Source organism: Lissotriton vulgaris, chromosome 2_1, assembly GCF_964263255.1.
Source record: "Lissotriton vulgaris chromosome 2_1, aLisVul1.2, whole genome shotgun sequence".
NCBI lineage: Eukaryota > Metazoa > Chordata > Amphibia > Caudata > Salamandridae > Lissotriton > Lissotriton vulgaris.
The window spans coordinates 622,690,746-622,713,291 of NC_141687.1; the positions used below are offsets into that span (position 1 = coordinate 622,690,746).

General features: G+C 45.9%; 1 protein-coding gene across 8 annotated transcripts in view; it reads left to right on the forward strand.

Moving 5' to 3' along the window:
- HPCA (hippocalcin) overlaps positions 1 to 22,546 on the forward strand; it is a 144,474-nt gene that overhangs the window by 17,424 nt on the left and 104,504 nt on the right. For 7 of the 8 annotated variants that reach the window (XM_086955724.1, XM_086955727.1, XM_086955725.1 and 4 more), the window contains exon 2: positions 11,321 to 11,358. Coding sequence is in view for 1 of the 8 variants with exons in the window: in XM_086955723.1 (XP_086811849.1) it covers positions 10,789 to 10,816; positions 11,321 to 11,358 (66 nt within the window). In the remaining 7 variants the exon portion in view is untranslated. Of the gene's footprint in view, positions 1 to 10,759; positions 10,817 to 11,320; positions 11,359 to 22,546 lie in introns of those variants that run through there. The other variant, XM_086955723.1, reaches the window with a different exon arrangement.

A 22,546-nucleotide genomic window follows, 5' to 3' on the forward strand; every position in this document is an offset into this window, starting at 1 on the left:
TTATGTGTTGCTCTGTCACCTTGCTGTAGGGGTTCTCCAAGTTATGAGTAGACAAGCATTTACAATGCAATGGTCTCGGCATTATTAAAGGTAGATCTATTGGCATTGCTCATGACATTTTTTTTTTCATTTTTTCTTTTAAAACATAAATAAATGGTATTGTCATTTACAATGGCAATAGGTGAGCATTAGAGAGTAGTAGAGAGTATTCGCGGACACAGAGACACACACACAGACAGAGCCACGTACACACACACACAGACAGAGCGGCTTTGTTACCGTGAGGTGAATGGCGGCTGTGTGTCAGATTGGTGAGTGGCGGCTGTGTGTCAGATTGATGAGTGGCGGCTGTGTGACTGAGGTAAGTGGCGGCTGTGTGACAGTGAGGTGATTGGCGGCTGTGTGGCAGTGAGGTGAGTGGCGGCTGTGTGGCAGTGAGGTGAGTGGCGGCTGTGTGACAGTGAGGTGAGTGGCGGCTGTGTGACAGTGAGGTGAGTGGCGGCTGTGTGACAGTGAGGTGAGTGGCGGCTGTGTGACAGTGAGGTGAGTGGCGGCTGTGTGACAGATTGGTGAGTGGCGGCTGTGTGACAGATTGGTGAGTGGCGGCTGTGTGACAGATTGGTGAGTGGCGGCTGTGTGACAGATTGGTGAGTGGCAGCTGTGTGACAGATTATGAGTGGCGGCTGTGTGACAGTGAGGTGAGTGGCGGCTGTGTGGCGGCTGTGTGTCAGATTGGTGAGTGGCGGCTGTGTCAGATTGGTGAGTGGCGGCTGTGTGTCAGATTGGTGAGTGGCGGCTGTGTGACAGTGAGGTGAGTGGCGGCTGTGTGCCGGCTGTGTTTCAGATTGGTGAGTGGCGGCTGTGTGACTGAGGTAAGTGGCCGCTGTGTGACAGTGAGGTGAGTGGCGGCTGTGTTTCAGATTGGTGAGTGGCGGCTGTGTTTCAGATTGGTGAGTGGCGGCTGTGTTTCAGATTGGTGAGTGGCGGCTGTGTGACTGAGGTAAGTGGCCGCTGTGTGACAGTGAGGTGAGTGGCGGCTGTGTTTCAGATTGGTGAGTGGCGGCTGTGTTTCAGATTGGTGAGTGGCGGCTGTGTTTCAGATTGGTGAGTGGCGGCTGTGTGACAGTGAGGTGAGTGGCGGCTGTGTGACAGTGAGGTGAGTGGCAGCTGTGTGAAAGATAGGTATTCCGCATCCAGGGGTACAGCTTGCTGTGCGAACGCTGCATGCCAGGGTCGGAGGCATAGCCTGAGGCCGTGTAGTGGGAGGCCACGTTGGGGGGTTAGGAAAGAGCCGCCGGCTGTGGGGGGTGAAGAGGCCGTCTGAGGGCAGAGCTGGGGTGTGGGGGGAGAGCAGTTGCTCCAGAAAGCGTGGACGGGGACCCCGGGGCATTACGTTACGGGGCACTAAGTGGTTATTACAGTAAAATTAGATTTAAACAATCCTATAACAAAAAAAATTGCAATATTTTAAAAAAACAATCCGAGATAATAATGAAGGGCAAAACATTATTTCCTTGACAAATTGGGCTGATATTTTAAGTAGTCAGCATTTTGAAAGTCAGCTTTATTACCTGTGGCCACATATTGTCGCAAACACGGTTAAAGTCAGTAAACTAGAGAGTCCACCCTTTTGAGCTTAAAACATCAGTACGTGTTGGAGTGATTATGAGGTACAAGTTAATGGGGCAGTGACAAACTCCGAGTGATTATAGTATAGCGGTCTGGTGTCACACATGTGACGCACTTTAGCCTGTCCTGGCATTTTAACCATCAGCACTTTGAAGGCCATGATTCACATGCCTAAAATGTGAACTGCAAGTCCCAGAATGCAATCTTCCTGCTAAGCCAGAACTGACAGATGGAGCCACATGAATGGCTTCGTAGGAATGATGTAGATACATATGCAAAAGGGAACGCCTAGAGATTGGGTGTTATACAGCACAAACCACGGCAGTGACGCACATCTCGCCTTGAGCAAGAGGTTGGTGTCTGGAGAATGTCTGAAACATTACTGAGAAATCATAATCGCTGCATTGAATGTAAACACGCACTGTGCAGCTAAAAACCTATAGATCAAAGCAACATCTGCGACAGGTACCACAAGGCCTGCTTTAGGACAATGATAAACTGTTGATAAACAAGTCTCTCCGAAACAGGTGTTATCAGGGCACGAGTTGGGGTACCACGCGGGTGGACGGCATCCCCCCACTTGTTTTCCAGGGTGGACGCCGTCCCGCTCCAGACTTTCCTTCGTCCCCGGCCTCGCCTGCTGCCTGCCCGCCTCAGCCGGATATGTACGAAAACAGACTCTCCCAATATTGCACCTCACTGCCAGCTTTATTAGCCCATCATCCCCTAATGCTGTGGTTCCCAAAGTGTGCGCCGCGGCACCTCGGTGCGCCGTGATCAGAAGCCAGGGGCGCCGCGGCGCCGAGCAGGATGTGGGGGAGCTTGAAAGAAATGCCACCTTCTGCTGCATCACACATGCTTCAAAACATTGGCACAGATCGCCCTCTCTCCACCTGCCCGCCCCCATTCCTGCAATCACAGGCTGCTAGAAGCGCAAGACCAGCCCCACCCCGCCCATTGTCACTTTGTATGGGGCTGATTGCCACATACAGAATGTCAATGGGCCAGTTTGGGGTGTTACAGCATGTGGTGAGCCGGCCGCTTCCTGCGGGTAGCGCCGCCGGCAACATTAACAGCTGGTCAAGGGCATTCCCAAAAATCTCACCAGAAGTATGCTGCTTGCCACAAGGTCAGGAGTCTCTCTCTCTTCTTTTGGCATATGTTGAAAGCTAACACGATGTGCAACATTTGAAAATGAACGGAGGGTGTAATGTGTTTCAAATAAAAGTTCGATTATTTTAAGACTGTTTTTTTCACACAGTATTGTCTAAAATAAAAAAAATCTGAGCAGCGAAGGCTCTTGCAGGGCTGTTAATCGGTGAGTCGAGTTCCCAAGAGGTATGTTAGTCCCTTCTCTCCAGCCTGCTTGCTCAAATCAGAGGCGAACACCCCGCAACTGGCTGTGCATAAAAGGCAAGAACCACCCGCTTAATTACTGGAAAGGTGAGGAAGCATGCACCACTCCACTGTAACTTTTGGGATTCATAGCCCTTGCACAAGAATCCACAGACACCCCGGAAATGTTTCTTTTGTGACTGCTTTTTTAAACTTTTTTGTGCACTTCAGTATATTCAACACAATATTCACCATAATATGATGCAATCGTTTTTCAGTGAACGAGTGTGAAAGTGTTGGGTACCCTAATCTCATGCTGCTGTATCAGCCTTCCATCTTCACTAGATCGATAACATTATGATAATTAATTTGTCTAACAATACATATCAGGTATGACACCTGAAAAATGTACATTTCTTATTGTCTTACAAGCTGGATGGGTGAAAGGGTAAATGGTTGGATGGGTGAGTGAATGGATGGGTGGGTGGAAGAGTGGATGGATGAGTGAAAGGATGCTTGGGTGAAATGGTACACGGTTGGATGGAAGAGTGAGTGAATGGATGAAGGAATGGATGGAAAGATAGACAATGGATAGGTTTTCAAATAGTTGAGATGGTTTGGATATGGATGGGCACACAGATGGAAGGACAGAATGAATGGTGAAAGACTGCATGATGGATAAAAGAATTAATAGATGACAATGTACATTTGGAATGGTGGATATCAGGGGTTTGATGGAAGGATGAATGGTTAGATCATTGGACAAGAGAGCTCTTCTGGGGATGGTTGTGATCAGTGGCGTCACAAGGGGGGTGCGGCAGGTGCGGGCCGCACCGGGTGTCACCAGCAGAGGGCTGACACCAAAATGAACTCCTCGCTATTTATTTACTGTTCATGTAACACCGTCCGTATTGTCCCATGCTGTTTATAGTGCAGGGAAATGGAACAATGCCAGAATCTTCCTTTTCCCAGTTCTGCGAGCACAGCGGCTTTGTCAGGAGGGGCTTGAGTATAAAATGAGCTCCGCCCTTGACCTTCTGCTCGCTATTCTTTTTGCTCGGAGATGCGATCTTGGTCGTGTTCATGTTCCGAGTGCATGTGGGCGTTTGGGGAACACCACATTCAGTGAACACAAAGTCAAGATTGGCCCAATCTCTAATGGTAAGAACTTTCAGAGTTTCGTAAAAAGTCACATTTGCAGTTAATTTTTGGAACCTTTTGAATCATCCGTGTATATATGTTGCGAGGCTTGTCCTGCATTATTGCAGATGTTAATATGAGAAGCACTGAAAAGACCATTTGATTTCTTTGGACAGCGCTATGATGGGCCAAACGCAGGTAGGTCCCAGAGTGTGCAGGATGGTAGGAGGAACGAAAAAAGGCCTCACCCTGTTTGCCACGCCTGCCCTAGACCATGAAGGTTCAGTTGAATCATACAAAAGTATTAAAAAAAGGCTCCGATACTCAGCACATCGAAGCGGGGTAGGTGCAAATTTGCGTGCACAAATTCAAAGCGCATTTCATGAGTTTATTTCAGTCACTTTGAGAAGAGCCAAAAACTGTGGGAGAAACCATGGGGGGGAGAAGGCGACGAGGAAAGGGTTAAAAGAGCAGCAGGCAGGGGAGGGAGGTGCAGGTGGAGGGGGTGGATGGTGCAAGCAGAGAAGGAGATGATGCAGGCTGAGAGGGAGACGGTGCAGCCAGAGGGAGAGACGGTGCAGGCAGGGGATGAGATGGTGCAGGCAGGGGATGAGATGGTGCAGGCATGGGATGAGATGGTGCAGGCAGGGGGTGAGACGGTGCAGGCAGAGGGCAGATGTTGCAGGCAGAGGGCAGATGTTGCAGGCAGAGGGCAGATGGTGCAGGCAGAGGGCAGATGGTGCAGGCAGAGGGCAGATGGTGCAGGCAGAGGGCAGATGGTGCAGGCAGAGGGCAGATGGTGCAGGCAGAGGGCAGATGGTGCAGGCAGAGGGCAGATGGTGCGGACAGAGGGAGAGATGGTGCGGACAGAGGGAGAGATGGTGCGGACAGGGGGTGAGATGGTGCAGGGAGGGGGTGAGATGGTGCAGGGAGGGGGTGAGATGGTGCAGGGAGGGGGTGAGATGGTGCAGGGAGGGGGTGAGATGGTGCAGGCAGGGGGTGAGATGGTGCAGGCAGGGGGGAGACGGTGCAGGCAGAGGGGAGACGGTGCAGGCAGAGGGGAGACGGTGCAGGCAGAGGGGAGACGGTGCAGGCAGAGGGGAGACGGTGCAGGCAGAGGGGAGACGGTGCAGGCAGAGGGGAGACGGTGCAGGCAGAGGGGAGACGGTGCAGGCAGAGGGGAGACGGTGCAGGCAGAGGGGAGACGGTGCAGGCAGAGGGAGAGACGGTGCAGGCAGAGGGAGAGACGGTGCGGGCAGAGGGAGAGACGGTGCAGGCAGAGTGGAAATGGTGCAGGCAGAGTGGAAATGGTGCAGGCGGAGGGAGAGCTGGTGCAGGCGGAGGGAGAGCTGGTGCAGGCGGAGGGAGAGCTGGTGCGGACAGAGGGAGAGATGGGAGCCATCCTATTCAACAGATCTCCCTGCCTTGCATTTGTCCTGCTCACACCTGGCATGATGTCACTTCCTGTTGTGATGTCACTTCCTGTTGTGATGTCACTTCCTGTTGTGATGTCACTTCCTGTTGTGATGTCACTTCCTGTGACCACGCCTAGCTTGGAGAGTCCCCCCACTTCTTTTTTTAGGACTTGTGCCCTGGGTGTTATGTTTGTTTGCTGCGCAGCAAAGTCCGTGTGCACGCAGTGATCCTGCCACAGGCCGCATGAATAATTAATACTACACATTTTGTCAACCTCGGAGAAATTAACGTATGAGTGGGCTCGTCCGTACCTATTGTACATTTACCCGCTGAGCTATCCCACCGGTCTCCAACGAATAGCAGCAAGGACGGAAATGCACATCATAAAGTGTCTGCGCTTGCATGAAAAAGAGAATTGGCACTCGGATAGGTAATACCCTACTCTTCAAACCACCCCCTTCCTCCCACCGCTCGCCCCCCTTACGCCCACCCTCTCACCCGTCCTTCTATCCCATCGGTAAGAAACTAACACTAACATACATATTTTAAAGTCAAAATATTTTATTTACATTGTGGTCACAACTCTAAAGCCATCTAAGGCATAGGAAAACGCAAAAGGAATTTGTTCGTTAAAGTCAATATGTGCATTTATATACAAATTATTAATAAATCCTTTTACAATCTCGTGTCGTTCTGCAAAATCAACGGGCGGGGCAGACCTTCCAGTGGCCTGCACGCCGCTTATGGCGTAAAGGATCAAACAAATGCATGAGTTGCCTTCATAAAGTGGTTGTTCAATAATCATTCCTTGCTGGTCACGCTGGAGTAAAACGGATATCAATGAGCCAAGACCAACTGATTTGCTCAGGGACAGTGTAATACAAGTTGATTGTGTATACATTTTCTAAACTAAATGTACAGTCAGAGACTGGACAATATGGGCTTCTACCGCGCTCTCCCAACGCAGCTTTAAAGGCACGAGCCTTTAACAACTGAGCGGGCCTTTAATGGCCGGTGCCCAGCTCTGGCGGCCTACAAAGCTATTAGAACATTCACCCCACGAGGGTAGAATGTTCTAATAAAGAAAACAAAGGCATCGGACCTTCTTGTAAAGTAAATTGTGAGCAAGTCCACACGCTTTTGTGGGCCCTATGTTAAGTGTTATAGCTCCTGGCACGGGGTGGCAGCGTCTCTCTGTGTGCGGTGCGTCTCTCCGGAGTGCTTGGCAAAGAGGCCACGAGTCATACATTGTCCATGGTTTGGCTGCTGCGCTGGGACTCTGCAGGGTGCACACATATTCTATCCAGGTTGGGTGGAGGGTGAGCATTGCTCTCTTGAGCTTCCCTGCGGCTTGTAATGCTCTAGTCCCAGCCCTCAGGCTATGGGGCACCAGAATTTGCCAGTGTTTCCCTCTGTTAGGAAGCCGGCAGTGGTGGAAGTCCAGACCCTCTGGTATGGGTCTCGTTTCCAAGCTTGTCCTGGCTGAGTCCGGTGGTCCGAGGATCCGTTCAGGGGCAGTCAGGCGTGTCATGTGCTCGCGATCTCGAGGCCCTGGTCATCTCCCATCATCTTTCCACTATCTCTTTATGGGTTTGTCTAAACAGCAGTCCCGGGCTCGTCATGGGTGGTGGGACAGGTGGTTCTTTCCCTGGTCCTTGTGTAAACCCACCCCTCTGTTTTTCCACTTTTAAGCCTCTATTTAGCAGGGGCAAAAGTCAGATTGTCCTAGGGTCAGAGGAAGACGTGCGCTTTCATACCGGGGCACAGTGCAGCCCCCCACCTCCTGTTATACATTGTCTTTCTTTAAGGAGGCGGAAGTCCATGTGGCTGAGGCAGACACGCACCCTCTGCCGTGCGCCCCGAAGCCCTAGGCCCTGTTCTCGGCGCTCAGCTGCTTAATCAGCTCGTTGATGTAGTGGATGCTGCACCAATTTGCGTGTAGATATATCACTGCATTCCTTCCTCATTCTTCCTCTATCTGGCCGCGAAGCGTCCCTCGAGGAAACCAGCTCCTCTACAAAGTCTGCGCTGCAAAAGACAGACCAGCGCATAACGGACGGACCCACGGTCCTCAAAACGCCCACACCCAGGCACACCTCCCACATCCCAGCACCGTGTAAGCGACCCCACAGGACCCGGTCTCCCCGCCCAAAGCCCGCAACCCATCCCCCGCACAGAAAGGCAGCCCGACATCGAGAAAACATGGAAGGACCCAGGAGAAGGGAGAAGGAGGGGGGGAGGGAATCACTCACCACGTGGAAAAACAGCGTCCAGGGGCACTGGAGGAGATACTGCTGCTGTAGGTGCCCTGGCCGTCGAGCTCAGTCTCTGCCTGCTGCTGCGTCTGTCAGAGCGAGTCACCTCCGTCACCACGCGTTGTCAGCCGCCGCCCAGGCAAGTAGGGACCGGCCTGTAATCCGGTGGCACGAAAAACGGCACAAACAGGGGTGCAGGAGCACTAAAAACGGCATAAACGGGGGCAGAGGCTCAATGCTCACCTTCACTGCGGTGAAACAAAATGGCGGCCGCAAGCTTCCGATTTTTTTTTCGGAATGGGGGTGTGGTTTTGCTGTTTTGAGTGACAGACAACGTCACTGTCTAAAGAACAGCAAAACTTACGCCCCCAAATCCGAAAAAGACGGAGCTTATTCGGAGGGATGGCTCTCTCCTCCAATGGCTGGCCTCCGTTTAGGAAGCCAGCCAATGGGAGAGAGGCAAAAACAGAGGCGAGACAAATAGTCCACACTAAGAAACATAAAATCTCGGACTTCCGGTCTGCTTTCGGCAGACCGGATATTACTTCGACCTAAAAAGGGCACTGCCTTGTAAGGCCTGCATTTACGAGAACTCACCCTTATGATATCATGGCGTGGAAGGGGTCACCCACTTACCCATGTGCAACCTGACAGGTTGGAGGTCGCTAGTTTAAATTTGCTTGCTGTGGGGTCAGTGGTCAATTTGAGCGAGCGGTTTACGGTTCTCAGCACCTGCACTTAATTGTCAACTTCAGCGCTTATGATAGTCTGCCACATGGTGGCGCTGTTTGTCGAATTTAAAGATGCGCACATCAATAGTTGTTTATTAATTCAATATGTATAAAAACATACTAATACCTGCTACTCAAGCCATTCTTATAACTTGGGATGCCTGGAATAGTCTTAATGTCCACACTTATAGGAGTGTGATTGTTAGTAGATGTGTTGGTAGTTTGATTGGACGTGCTGGAAGGGGCAATGGGTGGTGCAAGCTGCAGTTGCTTCCTGACGAGGGCCCTGCCATTTATTTATTTATATTACAAATTAAGCACTGTGTGGGGATGGCTCTTGCTTAGACTTGGTGCAGTTCAAACGAGGCAGAAACGCGGCGCCACGAGCACGCAGAACATATCCAGTTCCGGCGAGGCCCCTAATATATGCCCGTTTGAAGCGAGTTTTAAAACCACTGCAGATACAGTAATTTAAAAAAAAGAAAAAGACCAGATAATTCTGAAGACAAAGGAACACCACATTAGGAGTCTTAAAGAAGACATAGAGGCCAAAACAGCCAGTGATCTCACATAATTGTCCTGGAACGACGCAACTGGCGCCCAGTACCTATTGCTAAAGGAACCGAGTGAACTCCCTTCTCCCATGTGGAGGGAGATTGAAGTCTTTTTTTGTACGGAAAACCCCTACTAAGAAGTCCTGAGGAAGGTGCCACATTATCAAGTGCATAGCACCGAAACGCGTCGACGCCTTTCTAAACGGGAGAATCCACTTTAAGCTTAAACACACTGGATGTACATGTATTCGTGTCGCATGTGTGCAGGATTGTACATGTCATTTCTAGCTAGTGGATCTGGAAATCTATAGTGGTAAAAATATCTAAGTGCCACCGTTTTAAAAGGGGTCTTTTTGCTTTGTTTCAGATATTGTCTTTGGTAATTCATGTGTTCATGATCTGTAATGTAATGTGTATGTACTTATATGCTCTATTGTTTTACATTGTCCATCTATATTTTGCAGATTAATTTTTACTTTTCAGGGAAAGTTCCTTTGAAATTTTAAATGTGTGTATTTTTATTGTAAACTACCTTTTTATTTTTAATTTTAAAAACTAGATTGTTAACAAATATTTTTCTTTGTGGGAATCATTATACAAATCTCTCCCCGCCGAACAGTGATCTATAGTAACTTGTAATTTAGGTGCTATGGTGTAACTGTATGGGTATATACATCACGGGCTAACAAACATATCCCAGGGATTTCTCTTTGACTTTTTGTCTTGCTTAGACTTGTCCAGTCCATACTGCATTATCTTTGTTTAGTTTAAAGGCAGTCGCGGCCGGCCCGACTTGGGGTGGGGGTGGGGGGGGGGGGGGGAACGCGGGTCATGCTGGGAGGGGGAGGTCGTGCCGGAGGGGGGGGGGGGGGGGGGGTTAATTTTATATATAAATATATAACACACACACACACACACTTACCTGGCCGGCTCCAGCGTTTTCTCTGCTCTCCAGGAACGGGAAGCAGGCAGCCAGGCTCCTCCAGCCCCTAAGCCAATCACAACACTGCTCAAGCAGCATTGTGATTGGTTGGGACGCCGACCAGACAGGCTCTAATGGGGAGGCCATTGCAGCCTACATGGAGAAAAAGCAGTGTGCATGACTGGTTTGGGTGGCCCCAGGGGGACGACCAAACAGCCTTTGCGCACTCGGGAGTAGGCAGGCACACCACTCTTCCCCTCCCCTGCTCTCATAGCTGCCCCACCCACCCGCAACCAAACATAAAATGGTAATAACAGAAAGTTATTACGATTTTGTTTCTGCTTCTCGCACTGCGAGAAGCAGTAGGGCGACGCTCCTCCGCCCTAGTGCAGGAGCTGCCTCTTTAATGAACTGCCCCGCAGATGTGATGGGCAGCTGAGCTTACGTGGATCTCCTTGGCTGGTGGGCATGCCTGCTGGGATTCCCTGCTAGGTGTGTGTGTTGTTTAGCCCTGCCTGGTGTCTGCTAGCTTTCTGGTATAGTGGGTTTCCTAACTTCGCCTACCGTTTCAGAAGCATAGTGTTTGTGCCAGAAATTTTCCCCTTTTGGGGCATATTGTGCTTTGAATGCGTGAAATTTGCACTTGTAGATTAACGCTTGGGAGTGGGCATGCTTCTTTCATGCCAGAGGAGTAGCTATGACCATTTCTACTGTGTCATATTTCAGCACTTCCGTTCACCTCTGTAAAGCGCCTTGCTCCGGTAGCGCCCTGGGAAGAAAGAAATGTGCTGCTGCTGGTACACCAAATGAGGCAGCAGGGGGTCCTTTTTACAGGTCAGTCCCTGGCTGGCTAGTTCACTCATTTACCTGTAAACACAAACCTCTCCCTCCCCATATTACTGGAGTCCCCTCCAGCTTGGACCCTTCAGGCTGGTGCCAGGTTGTTTGTCGGGGTGGGGAGGTGGGTGGGTCAGAGGTAGATGGGGCGGCAAGTAAAGGGTCTGAGTGATTAGCAAAGCTTTGAACGGGATCACTGAGGGACTGCTGTCTGCAGGGCCCTGAGTGCAGAGAGCTCTGTCGCCCCTCTAAAGATGGCGCTCTGGGCCCAGCCTGCCCATGACAAAAGCCGGCCATGCTGTGAACATTAAGTAGCGCCCTTCTCCACACCTATAAGCGCAGGACTCTGCTCTTTCTAACATTGGTAAACGAGGGGTAGTGCAGTTTTCAACATCTATGAGCATGGGGCAATGCTTATTTCACATTGGGGCTGGGGGGTGGACAAGATTTCTCCATGTGTAAAGAATGTCACAATTTCATATTCCAATCTTGTTCTTGCAGTGAGCGGACTTCTGCACCAGCTCCTGTGGTTCTGTCGGGTAAGTCAGTGATGTAATATCTGCGTGTTGCACGTCATTTCTATCTCCTATGTGTATTTAATTTAACTCCATGGTCTCAGGCTGTTTCCTTGGGGTCTCTCTCTTCGTTTCCTATTGTCTTGGAGGCCCTTCTCATTTCTTATAAACTGGTGTCTTTCTTTTTTCAATACTTTCAATTAAATTCTCTCTTCCCTGCGTTCCACTTTCTCTGTTTCTCCTGTACTGCTTTACACCAGGTCTAATATTTTAATGCAGGTTGAATATTCTAGTGCAGCTACCTTGCCCACTCCCATGCATCAAAAGGTTACTGGTGGGCGACACACAGACACTCAGAAGCATTGTGCATGTGCTGCCTGCACTTTGTAGGCTGTCCACACCTTGCAGGCTGTCCTCGCCTTGCATTTCACTTATCACCAGTCCCCCAATGACCTGGAAATGGGGTCCTAGTTCACACTTCAACCAATGAGCTGTGTATCTGCCTCCAGTGTCTTGAGTCTAAGACACAAAAGGTGATGGGAGGATGCTTGCAACAAGTCTAACCACTGGTAATTGCTCGGACTAGCATTCCAACCCATTGTTCTTTTGCCCACCATACCATCTCAGGTTAGACCCAGTCTTATGCAAATCAGTCTTGGTCCTGCTCCAACCTGCTATGCCAAGTCCTCTCTGAACTGTAAGACGAATGATCCAACACCAGTTATAGCCTGATTAGGGCTCTTTAGTTGGGTGTAGCTTGGATCTAGTGGCACAGTGAGCAAGGGACCCACGTCTGGGCATCCTCTGGCCATGGAGGGCATTACATCAATACACACAAAGGGTGGTGGGAGGAATGCTTGTAATAAGTATACCCACTGGCAATTGTAAAGGTAGCTAGCATTCAATGCATAGTTACCATGCCATCTCAGATTAGATACATCCATATGCAAGTCAGTCTTGGTCCTTCTCCAGTAGAAAGAGCCTAGCCCAAACTGCCAACCAGGTCCGCTCTGAACCGGAACACTAGCGCCCAAGCCCGGTTTCAGCCTTAAGTGCCCTTTTTGGCTATCTCCTCACTAGCTGAGAAGGGAGTGAGACTGAGTGCAAGATGAGCAATGGAGGCCTCTGATTTTCGGAAAAGCTGCACAAGACATGTCCTTGATTCATTGTGGTCCTCCTTTTCTGTTTGTGTGCTGCTTCATCCATCCATTATGCCAGGCACATTGTGGGATCTTGTGGGTTCATAGGCTGTTTTTGGTTGTTTCCCTTCAGGAGAACTTGTGGGATCTTGTGCCTGCTTGCGTACATTGTAGAACCATGTGCATTCGGGGTATGCGCTCGGTCTGCATCCTCCAGGAGAACTTGTGCTTGCTTGGGCACATTGTGGAACCTTGTGCATGCATTCATGGTAACTTTATCTGTCACCATCCTGAAGGAGTACTTGTGCCTGCTGGAGTCCATTCTTGGTCCATGGTTTCTTTGGGACTTTGTCTGCCGGGGTCTATCATGGAGCCTTCGGCCAGGAACTATGTTCCCCGGATCCTCCTCAGACAGAAAAGCTGGTCGTGGTTTTCCAGCCTTGCTTCTCAAGATTGTAGCATGAATCCTGCATTGAACATTTCGGGTAACACATGGGCAGTAGCTGCTCTACAAACCTGATTGTAATTTCACTCCCAACCCTTAAATGAGAGTTTGATCGCAAATTGAGAGATCCCTTTTTCTGTGACAAAGAAAAAATGTTTGCCATTTACCAGTCATTAGTAATGCAGCTTTATGGAACTCGGATATGCGGGCACCAGACCAGACCGTAAACTATACAACAAGCATTGGCAAACCCTATAGATCTTGCCTATGGGTGAGCTATTTCTTTGGCAATTGAGTGGGCGCAGGTAACAGGGGTATGAGGGGGGTATGAAGGGTTATTAACTAGGAGGCATCATTGGTTGGTAACATGGGGCATGAGGGGTGGGTAACCGGAGGATAAAAAAAGGATAAGATGCAGCCAGCACTGGCCACTTCATAGTGTGATTTAAAATAAAAATGTATTTACTTTTTTTATCTTCTGTCAGTGGGAGCAGGAGAAGAGAAACGGACTGGAGAAAGTCTGATAGGGAGAAAAAAAACTGGGATGGGAGGGGTGAAGAAGAAATGAGGTGGAGATGAAACAGGATGTGGGTAGGTGGGGCAGGGTAAAAAAAAAACTGACACGCCCAGTGTTTTCCATGTTTTCGGGGGGATAAAATAGTACCAGAATCACAGCGAAAGCAGCAGAGGGACACTAAACGTATTTAATCTGTACTTGGTCCATGCTCCACTGAATGAAAAGGAAGTGACTCATGGCAAGCGCTACCCAATTAGAAGGCAGCAAAGAAGAATGACAATGCTGCAAACAAATGGTAAGCATTGGGTAGGTTCCATGCCCATTATAGAATAAGAGTTGTGCAAGTGAGAGTGCATGTACCACAGCATGCTCATGCAGGTGAGACCTAAAAAAATCATTACTTAGCCATCATGGAATCTCCCTTAATATTTTGAAACTTTAAGTCTCATTTGTAGGCTAAATCGTAGAAACATTATTTTCAATTAACTTCTTTTTAGAACATGTTGGACTGTCTATCGAAAATCAACATATTTTCTTAATTGTAATTAGAATATAAAAATTATTAACTTGAGCCTTGTTGAACATAAATTTTACACCGTCATTTAACATAGCACTCTGCTGTGTAGTCTTTTAATACAGTGCAGTGATATAGTCTGTTCGTGTTTCCAGTAATTATAGCAAAGATTTCACGTGCTGGAAATCTTTTACTTCATCTAATTTTGTGAGGCAATTATTTTTGTGTTATTCATGAATAGATTTATATTAATTGTTCTTTGGTCGGAAAAAGTAATTGTATTATCCTTTTCCTTTTTTTATTTTTTTTTATTTTTTAAATCTTTTATTTTGGCAAGCATGTCAAAGAGAAAACATTATATCAAAAACAAATTTAAGAGCGATTTCAGGGAAAGATCAAATATACAAAGTAACACAATATTCTTACACATAATACCACATCAGCCTGACAAAAAGACTGGATATAAGAAATCAAATTAGACATAAGCATTCAATCTTCAAAGCTCAGAGTCCCAAACCATTCATCTTGTATCATATAGGATTTATACAAAATTAGCCCATATCCTTTCCATTTTTTCTACTGCCTTTCGGCTTCTATTCTTAGCAAGAGCCTTTTCCATAGAGTATATTTCGTGAATTAAGGTAAACCATTCTGTCCTATAAGGTGTGTTCGGTGAGATCCATGCTCTAGCTACCACCAGTCTAGCACAAGATAGCGCTATATTTAGCCAGCCAGTATTGTTATTACTTCTCATATTTAAAGAAAGTAAGACAATAGGTGCAGTAAGTGGGAAGCAGATCAGTTGCTTTTGAAGTACGGTGTTTTCTACTTCTTGCCAAAACGGAGCCAACATAGGGCACGAGTGGATCATATGAATTAGATCTGCTGCCACCAGATCGCATTTAGGGCATTTGGTACGATTGTTATTTTGTGATCATTTAGAGCTTTTCAGCGGAGTATGGTAAAGTTGGCTGACCGTCCTATATAGTTGAAGCTTTAAGCTCGAAGAATGGACTATTTTGTTAATATTATCAAGATCACTAGATATATTCTGTGGTGTCACATTAATTCCCAATTCTATAGTCCATTTTTGTGACAATCTCGAGCAATCATCCACATTATGTTGGCTTAGGAGTTTGTATCCAGAGCTGATTAGGGATTTCTTTTTTGTACTATACAAGAAACCCCACATATCCGAGCTTGAAATTTTATTCAGCTTCATTTTTCGCATTAAGTAGTCCCTAACTTGCATATATTTAAGTAGCATTTCCCCTGACCACTTGTAGAGCAGTTGTAAAGTCGAAAACTGAAGAAAACCATCGGAACCATAAAGGTCTCCCAGTATCTTAATCCCATAAATGGCCCAATCTCTCCCCGCTTTGTCATTAAAAATACCTGGTAATCCTGGATTGTCCCATAATGGTAGATCTGTATGGAAAAAAGAGGTATCACAAAATTTCATGATCTGGTTAAAAATCACTACCGAATCCCTTGCTGTCTTAAATTTGACTCGTTTGAAAAAATTAGGATCTTGTACTCTTGCTAGAAATTGAGATGAATTTGTGCCTAACATAAATTGATAAAAAAAGAAAAGGGTTTCGTTTTTATTTAGTAAGCTCCTAAGCCGTCCTAAAAAGGATGCATAAAAGTAAGACTTAAAGTCCGGAAATTCCAATCCGCCTTTCTCTAGGGGTAAAGTTAGTATCGTCATTGATCTCCTAGGTCTTTTGTAGCTCCAAACAAAACTGCTGCAGATTCCTTCCAGTTTCCTAAAAAATATATTATTAACTCGAAGAGGAATAGAACGGAAAAGATAAAAAAATTTGGGCAAAATATTCATTTTAATCAAATTAATTCGGCCCAAGATATTCAGTGGAATTTTGTGCCATTTTTTAAGAACCGTTGAAGTGTATTTGAGTAGAGGGTCGTAATTTAATTTGTTTATTTCACTAATTTTAGAAGAGATTTTCACAAGTACACAGCTGAGTTGCATAGCCCAATAACTGGTTGATTAATTTGATGGTTCATCAAAGTTTGAGTTTTGTTAAAGTTTAATTTGTATCCAGAGATAACCCCAAATATTTTCGCTTCATCTACAATTCCGATTAATGCTTCTATTACATTTGTAGTGTATATAGCTAAATCGTCTGCATATGCAGTAATTTTAAGTATTTTGTGTTCATGATCTAGCGGTGTTATCTTTTCTTGATTCTGCAGGGCATTAATGAAAGGTTCCATGGAGAGAGCAAACAGCAGGGGTGAAAGTGGGCACCCCTGCCGAGTCCCCCTTAATATTGCAAAAGTTAGTGATAATAGCCCTGCATAACTGATTTTAGCATTGGGTTCCCTATAAATAGCCTGTATGCCTCTGAGGAAGCGATCTCTAAACCCAAACTGAGTTAGCACTATCCACAGATAATCCCACCCTACCCGGTCAAACGCTTTTTCTGCATCCAGAAGTATCATGCTGAGTGGGGTGCGATTAGTAGCAGCTATGTCGAATGCCGTAATTGCCATATTGACATGCGCTGTGGTATCCCTACCAGCTACAAAGCCATGTATTTTTTTTAAAAAAAATTAATAGTCCTCATTGTGCAACGTTTAAGTAAGGAGATATCAGGATCCCACTTTCCCTTTATTCCCTTCCCATGCCACCTTCCTGGTGGATTCCGGAATTTTTCCTTCTGGGAAATACCCCAAATAATACTAAGTCAATACTCAGCTGCTGTCCCAGTACCTCTTCAATAGTCTTACCCACTTCCTTCCAGAAACCGTCGAGATGGGGGCACTGCCAGAACATATACAGGTCATTGGCCTTCGTTAAACCACATTTTGGACAGGACTTCACCGTAGATCCGCTGAATTTGGATAATTTTTCCGGCGTCCAATAGGCTCTGTGAGTGGTATATAAATGGTTTCTTTTTATTGCCGCAGATGTTACTATTGACCAGCATGTGCTCATTGATACTTGCCATAGGTAGGTCGTATCCAGCATTGGCAGATCTTTCCCCCAAATTCTCTCCGGTATCCAAAATTCCTCCTCCCCTGCAACTATGAGAGCCCAGTACCAGAATGATATTTCCTTCTTGAAGGGTTTTTCCAACATTTTCTTTTCCAGGAGTATATTGCCAGTCTTGGTTTCCTTCACGGACTTTGTCCAGCTCGAGAGTTGGTAATACTTGAATTTGGATAATGAGGAATTCATGGTTTGATTCAGAATCTCCCACTCCATGATTTTATTCTGATATAACAGTTGTCCCCATGTTGTTATTCCTGCTGTTTTTAGGGGAGTTGAAAGGGAGTCCTTAATGCACTCAGGTGTAGAAGGTGAGTTCCATATTGGGGCTTTATCACTGTGGAGTGGGATATTCACTGTAGATCTAATACAGTACCAAGATTTAGAGGCCGCCCTCAGTCTTCAGTTTAATTTTTTTGAAGAATTTCGGGTGACCGAATTTAAAAAGGAAGTGGCTGGTGTTCTTTGTTAAATTCTGTAAATATAATGGGTAGTCTTCATAAGGGCCTAACATAATTCTTATATTTTTAAATTGAAATGCTCTGCAATATTCCAGGACATCTGGGGTAGCTAGCCCTCCCTGGTTTTTCCTTCTCCTTATTTTAGTCCAAGCGATTCTGGGTTTTTTAGATGACCATATAAAGCTTGATAACTCTCCCTGGATTTTCTTTATGTGCTCCCTATTGAATTCTAACGGAATTGCACCAAAAATAAAAGTAAACTTAGGCAAGATTGACATTTTTAGGATGTTCGATTTCCCCAGAATCGTCAAGGGTAGGCCTTTCCATACATTCAATAATCTCTTAACTTCCACCTGTATCTTCTGGAGATTAGCCTGTGCTACCTTATCTAGATCTTTGATCAAGTCGATACCCAAGTATCTGATTTTTTCCTTATTATAAGGACTTTGATAGTTCTCGTTCCAAGTCATGGTTTCTGTCTTAGACTTGTTTATTAGGTAGCCCGAGATTTTCCCAAACTTTGTTAATGTTTCCTCAGTAGCTTTGAGGGCCTCCTTAAGATCAGAGGTGAAAATCATGAGGTCATCGGCATAAAGAGACACTTTTTTTATGCCAATCTTAATATGAAAAGGGGGCAATATCGGGATGGTTCCTAAGACATTCCGCTGCAGGCTCAATGAACAGGTTGAAAAGTAATGGGGATAAGGGACACCCCTGGCGTGTTCCCCTCTTAATCGAGATTTGGTCAGTCAGCTCCCCAGTTATTAATATTCTGGCCTTAGGTAAATTATAAATATTTTCTACCATCTTTAAGATATTAATTCCTACATCAAACTTTTTTAGCACCTCACTTAGATAGATCCAATTGACTCTGTCGAACGCTTTTGCAGCGTCGACAGTAATTATAGACAGAGGTAGTTTCTCACTCGTAGCTATGTCCACTGCTCCAATAAGCTCATGAGTTAGTTCTTGTAAGTTTCTTCCCACCACAAACCCTTTTTGATTAGAGTTAATCAGGGTGCCCACTACTCGTCCAAGTCTCTTCGCCATTACTTGGGTGAAGATTTTGTAGTCACAATTTAAAATAGATATAGGGCGATACGACTCACATTTCTTGGGATTTTTACCAGGTTTTAGGAGGACTGTGATAGTTGCATCGTTCCAAGACTCTGGGAGGCTGCAATTTTCTAGAAAGATTTTATTAAGGAGGGAAGTAAGAGGTGTCCCTAAGGTGTCCTTTAAATTGATATATAGCTCGTTTGGAAGGGCATCTGGACCTGCGGCCTTGCCTCTTTTTAGATTTCTTATGATTCCCTTTACTTCTTCCGTAGTGATTTCAGTGTTTAACTCGTCTTTCATCTCTTGTGATAAATTGGGAAGATTTTGTGTATCTAGAAATTTATATATCTCTTCCACTGTTGGGTTACAATCCTAAGAGTAGAGTTCCCCGAAGAAAGCTGTGAATTCTTGCCTTATTATTTCTTCTTCTGCTCCATTATGCGCTGGATTACTAGGGTCTATGTAGGCGATTTTATTTCTGGACCTTTCTGTTCTTGTCTTCCACGCCAGTAGTTTTCCGCAGCCTTCCCCGCATTCATAATGGGCCAACTTACTGCAGTCCCATCTTTCTCTGATTCTATCTTCCAGGATCTCAGAAAGTTTGTCTTTTTGCTTAGTTCTTTCTAATTCTAGTTCCGGCCCCCCAGAGTCTGTTAAAATCTGTTGGTCTATTACGATGATCTTATCTTCTATCTTTTTTGGATCTCTTTTTTTACGCTCTTTTGATTTATGAGAGGCAAGACCCAAAATCGCTCCTCTAATGACTGCTTTATATGAGTCCCAAACTATATGAGATGGGGCGCTCTCGTTATTTATCTCAAAAAAGCTTTTAGTTTCTTGCTTAAGTCTAGTAACAATATCAGGATTTAGGAGAGTTGTGCGATCCAATGTCCAGCTTGGGGGTTTCATTACTTCTTTTAGTGATAGTGTCAATTGGACCGCAGAGTGATCTGAGAGATGTGCTGGTAGATGGACCACTTGCTGAGTCTTTTCCAACAGGCCTTGGTCTATTAGAAAAAAATCTATTCTAGATTGTATCCCTAACTTTTTGTTCTTGAACGTGAAGTTCTCTATCTTATCTCCCTTTTCTTTCCAAATGTCAATTAGATTTAGATCCCTTTTATACATTTTCAGCCATTCTTTCATTTTTGGCAGGTTTGCTTGTTTCCCCCTTTGATACTGGTCAGCTTGATATTAAAATCCCCTCCCATAATAAGCGAGCCTGGTACAGAGATTAAATGATTAAACAAAGTCTGCAGAGGAGAAGGGTCATCTAGGTTCGGGCCGTAGTAGCCCACCACCGACAGATTGATTGAGCACTCTGATGTTAGCTATCGCCCACCTTCCTTTAGGGTCTGTTTCTACGGATTCTAACCTAACTTTCAAGGAATTCTTAAATAAAATAGCAACTCCCTTTGTGACACAATCTTGATTAGTGCATACATATGAGTCCACCCACCTCAAGTTTTTCGCAATCTCCTCCCACTTTTTCTTCAAAAGGTGTGTTTCCTGTAGTATTATTATCTCACTATCCATTGATTTTAAGTATTCGAAGATCTTTCTCCGTCTACTCTTCGTACGTAGCCCATTTATGTTCCAGGAGGTTATCTTTACTTTTTACCTTCTGAATCATTTCTTTTTTCTGTATCGCCACCCCCCGGATTTCTCCTTTTTTTTCTAAAGTTTTTACGAGGACATTTTTTTGTCTTTATTTTTACCCTATCTTGCTCCCCACCCCCGTGTGTTTCCACCTCTTTTTGTTCCCCCCTCCCTTTCTTTTTTTTTAGAATGTGAATATTAAAACTTAAGTAATAGTGGAAAAAAAAGAAACAACAAAAGTGGGGAGACACACCCACCCTCCCTGGGGAAGCCTCCCTTTCCTCGTTTGGGCTCTATTTCTGGCCCCTTTGAGCTCCTTACCTAAGTTCATATTTCTTGAAGTACGCTACTACTCTTTAGATTACGGAGATAACTATCTGCTCTGCATTTAAATTTGTGTTACAGACTGAATCTTTATCTGGTCACGCATAAGCTCCATGAGTGCTTCCACTTCCTTGGAGTCTTTGATATTATGCATTTTATTCCTCCACATTATTCTAAGAGAGGCAGGAAATTTCATTTGGACGGTTGCGCCTAATGATTTTAGTTCTGGCATCAACTGTCCTAGTTCCCACTGCCTGTCCTGGGTAACTTTTGCGATGTCGGATCGAATTTTAAACGACCAATTGTCTTTGCTGATATCTCCTCCTTTTAATGCCTCACTCAGGAACCTTTCTTTAAGAGTATATGTCTTAAAATTCACTAGAATTTTCCTCGGGTTCTTTCTCTCTTTTGTTTTGCCAAAGGGGTCTTGGTGTACCCGTTGGATGTCGTCTCCTAGCCCAAGTGATTTACTCCATGGAAAATGTTCTTCCAACAATGCGACCACAAATTTTTTTATATCTGAGCCCTCTTGGCCTTCCGGAACATTAAGAAGTCTGAGGTTGCATCTTCGAGATTGGTTTTCTAAAGCCTCCAGCTTCTCCTCAATATTTCTGTCCTTGACTTTCAGGGACCTAATTTCCTTCTCAGTTGTTTCCATCTTTTTGTTCAGTCCCTCCACCACTACTTCCACTGTAGTGACTCTCTCTCCCAGGGCGTTCAGCTTAACATCCAACCTCTCGAATTTTTCATGCATCTTGTTTTGGTTACTTTCCGAAATCTCAAATCTTGCTCTCATCTCTTCCATCATTTTTTCTAAGAGAATCTCTGTGCTGTTACTAGGAGTAGCCTGTGCAGATTCTAAATCGGTAACCTGGTTCCAGGAAGCAGATTTAGGCAGATTTTTAAAAGAGTTGTTACCAGGACTTTGTGTCGGACTTTGGAGTGGGCTCGAAGTTGGGCTAGGGACCAAATTAGCTTTTGGACTAGTGCCTTTATTATACCCAGGACTGGGAAGCTCTGGACTGGGTGAGGAAACCCGACTCGGAGAGTGAGCCGGGACTAGTTCCTGGATGAAACAAATGTCCTGTTCACTTGTCACCCCTCCCGAGCTTACTAGGTCAGGTACTAAGTCGGTATCTAGGCTGTTTTCCATTTCCATTTCCACTCCCACTTCGCCTTCAGACGCGACCGATGTGTGGTTGCTTTTTTCGCAGTTACTATTTTGGATCTTAAAGTAAGACCTCAGTGACGGGGTAACTTTAACCTTGGGAGCTTTACCCTCTATGCCTGCCTCTTTGTTATCCCTTAATTGTCCTTTTTTATTGTTAGATTTATTTACTTGAGGCTTCAGAGCTTTACGAGTGATTCTCCTGGTGATTTAGGAACCACCGGTTGTTTAGTGACTGACGGGAGGCTTGCCTTAAGGAATTGTCTGTTTCTAAGGCAATAAGCAGACCTACCCTTATCGTCAGAATTACCTGGGATTGGGGCCAAACCTAAGTCTTTTTTAATTGCAGCCTTTTTCTGGGTCTCCTTAGCTTTTTTTCTCCACATCCCCCGGGGGAGTCAGACCAGACCTTACCCCTTTCTTCTGGGTTAGAGCCACCCCTACCGGTGCCGCAATACAAACACTAGCTGCTGGCAAAGGGAAGACTGCCTCATCAAAACTCAAGTTTAACCCCTCCACTTTTGCTGAGGGGACACTCACTTCACTTTCTTTTCTCTGATAGGAAAACGTATGTAAAGAAAACTGGGCTATTAGCAGGTCTTTTGTGATTTTTGTCTAAGGTAAAACAGTTCCAGCCCTTTATTATTTCAATATTTGAGCCCCTCCGTAATACGTCAGGCAGTACTATTTTTTTCTCCTGAAACTGTTCCTTTTTCTGTTTCCGAGCAAATACCTTCTCTTCCTACAACTAAACGTGGAGCAGGGTAGCCTCTTGCAGATCACCCAGCCTTTCCTCGCAAGTAGACAGCAACGCGGCTCGCAGCCCTCCGACAGCACCGGTGAGCCTCTGAAGCCACCTCCCAACAGTTAACAGCTGAGTGAGACGAGGTACTGGTTCAGCGGAAACCTTGCTTTGCAGGATTCACTCCCACTCCCTCCTCAGGATTCGCCGCCTCCTCTGTTACCACAC